The 6,916-nt window shown below is 36.6% G+C and overlaps 1 protein-coding gene and 1 long non-coding RNA gene across 2 annotated transcripts; one reads left to right on the plus strand and one right to left on the minus strand.

The window, feature by feature from the left end:
* Positions 1 to 1,051: 1,051 nt before the first annotated feature.
* LOC147534648 (uncharacterized) lies at positions 1,052 to 1,508 on the minus strand. Its single transcript, XR_015227574.1, has 2 exons — positions 1,422 to 1,508; positions 1,052 to 1,269 (listed from the first exon to the last, which is right to left on the minus strand). It is a non-coding gene; the product is annotated as an uncharacterized LOC147534648 (long non-coding RNA).
* Positions 1,509 to 2,784: 1,276 nt separating this feature from the next.
* On the plus strand, positions 2,785 to 6,075 carry LOC147534649 (uncharacterized). The gene is made up of 3 exons (XM_086647586.1): positions 2,785 to 3,094; positions 4,704 to 4,852; positions 5,713 to 6,075. Exons 1-3 carry the CDS (start codon positions 2,909 to 2,911, stop codon positions 5,849 to 5,851), a joined length of 474 nt encoding a protein of 157 aa, XP_086503712.1. The 5' UTR covers positions 2,785 to 2,908; the 3' UTR covers positions 5,852 to 6,075.
* Positions 6,076 to 6,916: the final 841 nt, after the last annotated feature.

A 6,916-nucleotide genomic window follows, 5' to 3' on the forward strand; every position in this document is an offset into this window, starting at 1 on the left:
TGTATCAATATTCGCTCCATCTCCTGAATGTTCATTAAGAGGCAAAGAAACAGATGGTAACATACTCTGGACAGATTCACTAGTTGAAGGAGATGTTGAATCTGATGTGGAAGGAGATGGTGTGGGTAAATCTAAATCCGGTAAGGGGGATTGCGATTGGTTTGAGATCTGGGGAGATATAACATGAGGAGAGGGCAACACCAAGGGTATCCAATTAGGAGCATCATCAACCGTGACTTCATGTTTATGATCTTGTAAATCAGATAAAGCAAATGGAAAGAGAGTTTCATCAAATAATACATCACGTGAAATGAAAAGTTTTTCTGATTTTGGCTCGAAGCATTTGTATCCTTTGTGAAACTCACTATATCCTAAGAAAATACAAGGTAGACTTTTATAGTCTAGCTTGTGTTTACGATAAGGAGTTAAAAGAGGATAACAACGTGAACCAAAAACACGTAAAAATTCATAATCTGGTTTTCGAGAAAAGAGAATTTCAAAAGGGCATTTGTTTTTCAGAACAGTTGTTGGCATACGATTTATAAGGTAAGTGGCTGTACCGAAGGCCTCCGGCCAAAAGGATTTGGGTAGGTGACTTTGATGCATGAGTGCAAGTGCGGTTTCGACAACATGTCTAATTTTGCGCTCTGAAACACCATTTTGTTGTGGTGTATGAGGACAAGAAAACTGTTGTAAAATACCATGGTCTCGAAAATACTTTTTCATGATGTGAGAGGTAAACTCTCCACCATTGTCACTTTGAAAAATTTGCAATTTTGCATTAAATTGAGTTTGTATGATGGAGTGAAAGTCTTTTATGCAATCAAAGGCCTGAGATTTAGAATTCAAAAAATAGAGCCAAGTGAATTTCGAGAAGTCATCTACTAAAATTAGAAAATATTTGTAACCCAAGTTAGAAGCAACTGGTGATGGCCCCCATAAATCAGAATGCACCTTTGAGAAGGGTGCTAAAGAGCGTGTAGTTGATGGTTTGTAAGGTAAACGATGATGTTTTGCCATAATACAATTTGCACACGAAGAATTTAGAACAGAAGGAACAATCTTTTTATTAGAAATAATTTTGGAGAAGACACGAGAATGAGGATGTCCCAACCTCATGTGCCATACATTATGGACTACCTTGGACCCTAAAAGACACGAATGAAATTTCCTAAGACTCTTATGAAAATCACGAAAAGCTGTAGCAGAACATTGATATAAACCGTCTTTGTTAAGACCTTGAAGGACCAGCTTCCCCGTTAACCGATCCTGCACAAAGAAACGATGTTTGTCAAACACAACGAAGCAATCTAAGTCCTTGGTCAGTTGTGAAACCGAAAGAAGATTTTTTGTAATTGCTGGGACATGAAAAACATTACGTAAAGTCAAGGTATTTGAAGGAGATGATAAGATAACATTACCGACGTTCTTAACAGGCAAAAGCGAACCATTTCCAACAGAAACCTGGTCATTTCCATTAAAAGTATTCATATTTACCATTTGACTTGAATCATGCGCCATATGGTTTGAGGCACCTGAATCAGCATAATAGTTAGGATCTGAATATTCATTGCCTTGGTGATAGGCAGCAAATGATTGAGGCACGTCATTGGGCTGATAGTTTTGATCATTTCGATGATAACAGTAAAATGCCGTATGACCGTTTCTGCCACATATCTGACAGGGTGCTTGTGGAAGAGTGTGAGATGGTGAACCAAGAATCGACTGACGTTGATTATTGTTATTGTTCCGATTCCAACCCCCTTGACCTCGACCACGACCTCGATATCCAGACCTTCCACCACGCCCTCCTCGACCAGTTGATGAGTTACTTCTGGCCAATAGAGCAGTGGATTGGTAAGTTGGTGTTTGTTGTTGAAGAAGACGCATCTCATGAGTATATAGAAGAGGTAGAAGCTGAGAGAAGGAGGGAAGATTTTCCCTTGTTTCTATTGCAGTAACAAAGGGCGAGTAATCAACATTGAGACCTCGTAATGTATGTAGTACTAACTCAATATCAGGAACAGGAACATGAGATGCAGCAATAGCATCAGAGATCTCCTTTATTTTTCCAACATATTCTGACATGGACATAGCATTTTTCTGAATAGTTTGAAGGTGAAGCAATAGTTGAGATTTCCGAGCATTATTTTGTGCCGAAAAAGTAGAATCCAGGTATAAATAGTACTCACGAGCAGTACCAAATTCTGGAGTTTGAGCCAAGACCGAAGGGGAGAGTGTGGTATTCAACCAACTGATTAAAGTCTGGTCAATCCTTGTCCATGTAATGAATGCCGGATTTACAATATTCATACTCAATGCTTCATCAAAGATCTGATTTGGAGGAGGAGTAGCCGAGATTTCAATATGATGAAACAAATCTTGTGATTTCATAATAGGGATAATCTGTTTCTTCCATGTAAGGAAGTTAGTGTTATCCAACTTGACAGAAACCAGAGGTACCAGATTAGTAAGGGTGGGAAGGTGGGATTGAGTTGTGGTTGATTGGGAAGAAGCAGCCATGGGAACCGGCTTTGTGGTGAACTATAGAGAAGAAGTGAAACCGTGGGCTCTAGATACCATGAAAACAGAGAATTCTCCCTTGAGTTTTCTGTTCAAGGGAGTGATATATTTATAATGATTTGAATTGTTAGTTACAACTAGATTTACATTGACTGAGATATACATGGGATTCAAATTGAGATTGCATCAGATATGCAACCACTTTTCAAATTTAAAAATATAATGACCAAGTCATATGTAGAGATACGATTAGCTCTATTAAATACAACATCACTTTCTCTCTCTCTCTCTCTCTCTCTCTAATTGCGACTGATATGTTTTCTTCTTTTAATGGTTACTAATTGATTTTAATCAGATCTCCTAAGAGAGAGAGAAAAAAAAGAGAATGGGGAAATTGTATGTACAAGCAGTACCACCACCAGATCTGAATAAAAACACAGAATGGTTTATGTATCCAGGTGTTTGGACTACTTATATTTTAATCCTTTTCTTCTCATGGCTTATGGTTTTATCTCTCTTCAATTGCTCTCCTGGAATGGCTTGGACTATTGTTAATCTCTCTCATTTCCTTGTAAGATTCAATTCTTCTCCTTTCACCTTCAGTTACCTCAATTTTGCTTCTCAATTTATCTCTTCTATGCAAATTCTTTTGTTCAAAATTGGCTATTTGGAGGTGATCTAATTAATGTTCTAGGGTTACAATTTTCTTCTTCATTTCATGGTTGATCTGTATGTGAATTGTTATGCCATAATCCATTTTACCTCATAACTAGGGGATTCTTAAATAGGTTTGATTATTGAATTTGGGTTTTGATTTGTTGCACGTAGAATTAGGGCTTCATTTTTGGGGATTTTTTGTTTATTGAGAGTATTTAATGGAAGAATTTCTCGTAAAGATGGTTTTTGAGTTTGCTTAGTATGCATCAAATTTACATAGAAATAACCTCTGGACTTCCTATTTGCATCTACACCCCTCTTGGTGCTTTAAAACATTTCGCCATCTTCACCTAACCTAATTTTTATACTTACCCTAGTTGGTTGGAGAAATATGATTCATTGTTAGGGTGAAAAGTGTGGTGGGGAAGAGGAGTTTGAAATTACGGGTTGGGACGGAGGGGCTGTGGCGGGGTCGGGGCTGGGGGTTGGGACATACGTATTACAAAGATATGTTAATTATACACATCATACTCTATAGAGTTTGGCTATTTGATATTAGTATACATAGAATTTACGTATCTGAATACCAATATATTCACCATTACTTGAAAGGTGCTAAATCAGAAATTCATGGGCCAAAATATAAAATAGAGAATCTTCCATAGAGGCGGCACATCAAAGGCGCTATGGTGCTTTTTCAGCATACTCATTAAGTTTTAACAAAAGTCTTACTTCAAATGTTGATCCCTGCCATAGCTTGGACATTCACTTTGGTGTTGCTTAGGGGTTTCAGTTTCTTCTCAACACGAGTTGTCACATTTCAGTTATCTTACTTTCATTGATTAAAACATTTATCAAAGATTTTACTTATTATTCTATTCACCAAGGCCAGAAAAACTTCAATGACGATATTCTCTGACATATCCTGCGAAACTATTGAGTGTGAATTCATTATTTCAATTTTCGTGGTTTCGTGCATTTTACATTGCCAGTTTTCGTTGCTACATTTTAGGAGAATTTCCTGAATTCTGCATAAGCATAGAAATTGTGTGATGAAGCTTCTATTGTTTTTTAGTTACAAGTAAAGGTTGTCTCTGCATGTTATAAAACTGTTCAGGTTATAAATTGTGATATATATATATATATATATATATATATATATAGCTGCGAGTTTCTGATTATGATGTTTCTAAGCAAGACTAGTTGTTCAGGGTAAAAGTGGTGAATATGTTGATTATGTTTGAAAGCTAATATTGTTTTATGAATTATTTTTTAATAGATTTTGCAACAAATATATATATTTTCTTGAAAAGTATTTACTTAATATACGTTTTTCTGAAACATATTTGCAAAATAGTATTGTAAGGCCCAAGAGGCAAAAGTTCAGAACTTATCTTTTCATGGCGCATGCATGAGAGGCTTGAAATTAACCTGCTAGTGAACATTGGAACTTCATCGAATAGTCACCTTAGAATTTGTAATTAAGTATGGGAAATGTATATGATTTATGTTTCTATTTTCAGGTCACTTATCAGTTTTTCCATTGGAAGAAAGGAACACCATTTTCTGAGGATCAGGGGATCTATAATGGATTGACTTGGTGGGAACAAATTGACAGTGGGAAGCAGCTTACTCGCAACAGAAAGTTCTTGACTGTTGTACCTGTGGTATTGTAAGTACATCAATAATTTCAATATCATTTTCTGAGCAACATAGATATGTTTCCATTTCCGCTTTCATGACTTGAGCATTTATATTGCTGTAGGGGTATAATGATGTTAAAATCGTGTTATTTCAATCTGATTATAACAAAGTAGATTCAGATAACTAGCTGGATCATATGATTAAGAGAAACACCGCATCTCATATTGTGAAACCTAAGATTCCATTGAAACTCAAAATTTACATCCACTCCACCAAGAATATGAGTTACGACTTTAAGAGTCTCTCCTCAAAAATAAAATAAATGCACATTAATGTAGATTATTTTGGAAACATGCTCGCTGGTCTTGTCTTCCATATCACCGATCCTGTCCCTCCCACGTCCGGTGTCGGGCGGCTCAAAGGAGAGGGGGCTTGGAATTCAAAAGCTCTGTATCTTGTTTTTGGCTAGCCCCTCTTGGCGATCCTTACTTGGTAGTGCTCAAAATTCATGATTCGATCTAATGATATGAACATACAACAATTCAATATAATATTACCGTAGGAAACAAATTGCAGTATATGTTAAGTTTTTTGCAATCCAATAGCTTTTTTGGTTAAACTTCTCAGAAGTTTTAGATCTGATAGGAAACCTAATCGCATTGCAGTTTATTATGAAATTAAATTACTAGTTTCCTGTAGATGCCAAGTATATTTCATGCCTATGACGGTAAATAATCCATCCTCCACTTTAGAGTATATGTTTCAAGTGCGAAGTCACATTCCATGTAATTAAGTGAAGAAAAATGAAGTACCGCGGATACATGTCGAAATATTTAATTCGCTACATGTGTAAAGTAATATAATTGACATTGCTGCTGTTTCTTCCAGGTACTTGATAGCCTCGCACACTACCGACTACCAACAACCAGTGCTGTTCCTCAACACTCTTGCTGTATTTGTTTTGGTGGTTGCCAAGTTCCCACATATGCACAAGGTCCGTATCTTCGGAATCAACGGAGACCAGTAGGTTCGACCTCGTATAAAACTCAGATATTTGGCATTACTTGTATGAAAACTCTTCTATGTTTCTTGTTCTGTTAATGGCCTATATCATTGTCTCCTGTACAGAATCAGAAAGGATACTTAAGCTTTTGAATGAGTTTGGCTATCCTTCTACGCCAACTTCTTTCTCTTCGAGACGGAAACTATTTTTGTTATAATAAGCATTAGAGTATCCTGTTTATTTGATAATCATGTATTATAATCCTTCAGCATCTTCACATCACATATAGTAGGCAAAAAAAGAAAACACATTTTCTTTTGTCTAGTAGGTTAATGCGGGTAGAGGGGTTATACTTATACCTAGAGACAGAGTCATCAAACAAGTTTCATTATGGTGGATCATCCTCGGTGTGCAAGTGGACCGTCAATTTGTAGCTGCAGTGATCGGGTACCTGTTAGGAGGGTCCCTGCAGGGTGGTAATGGACCTTCCTAGTAAGTAGTCACCACCAATAGGAGGTTGATTGGTGACATATAGTTGACCTAATGGTTCTGATGATGAAGTGGACTGTGGATTCATGAGATCTTAGAATTTTCTTATTAACGCTTCGACGGAGTATGTCAGAGTATGAATTTAGAGAATTCAATCTTTATTTCAAAGATTGTAAACCTTGGTGAAGCTTCCACCAACTCTTGTAGGATACTACATATTAATTCCATTAGGTTGAGTTGTCCCTTCATCCTTTGTGATAAGGTTTGACATTTGCAAAGAGGAAAAGAGAAGGTTTCTGAGTTGTATCTTGATCCTTTGTTGTAAGGTTTGACATTTGCAAAGATGAAAAGAAAAGGGGAAATCTTGAGATTAAATCTTTGGCTTCTGCAAACCCTAACGGATATAGAAGTAACACAATCGTTAACATTTCTCCCACGGGTTATCTGACTCGTACAATGCAACATATATATCAAACTAATTGGGAGGACGGTGTCAAACAGCAGAAAAACTGGTCATTATATACTAAAAGTGTACACTTTTCTTTTTCTAAAATGGATATTGATTGATGAATGAACTGGCCAAAGAAACCAAAATAGAAA

This window comes from Eschscholzia californica, unplaced genomic scaffold (genome assembly GCF_041429995.1).
Source record: "Eschscholzia californica isolate CP2 unplaced genomic scaffold, dmEscCali1.0.p SCAF_6, whole genome shotgun sequence".
NCBI classification, from domain to species: Eukaryota; Viridiplantae; Streptophyta; class Magnoliopsida; order Ranunculales; family Papaveraceae; genus Eschscholzia; species Eschscholzia californica.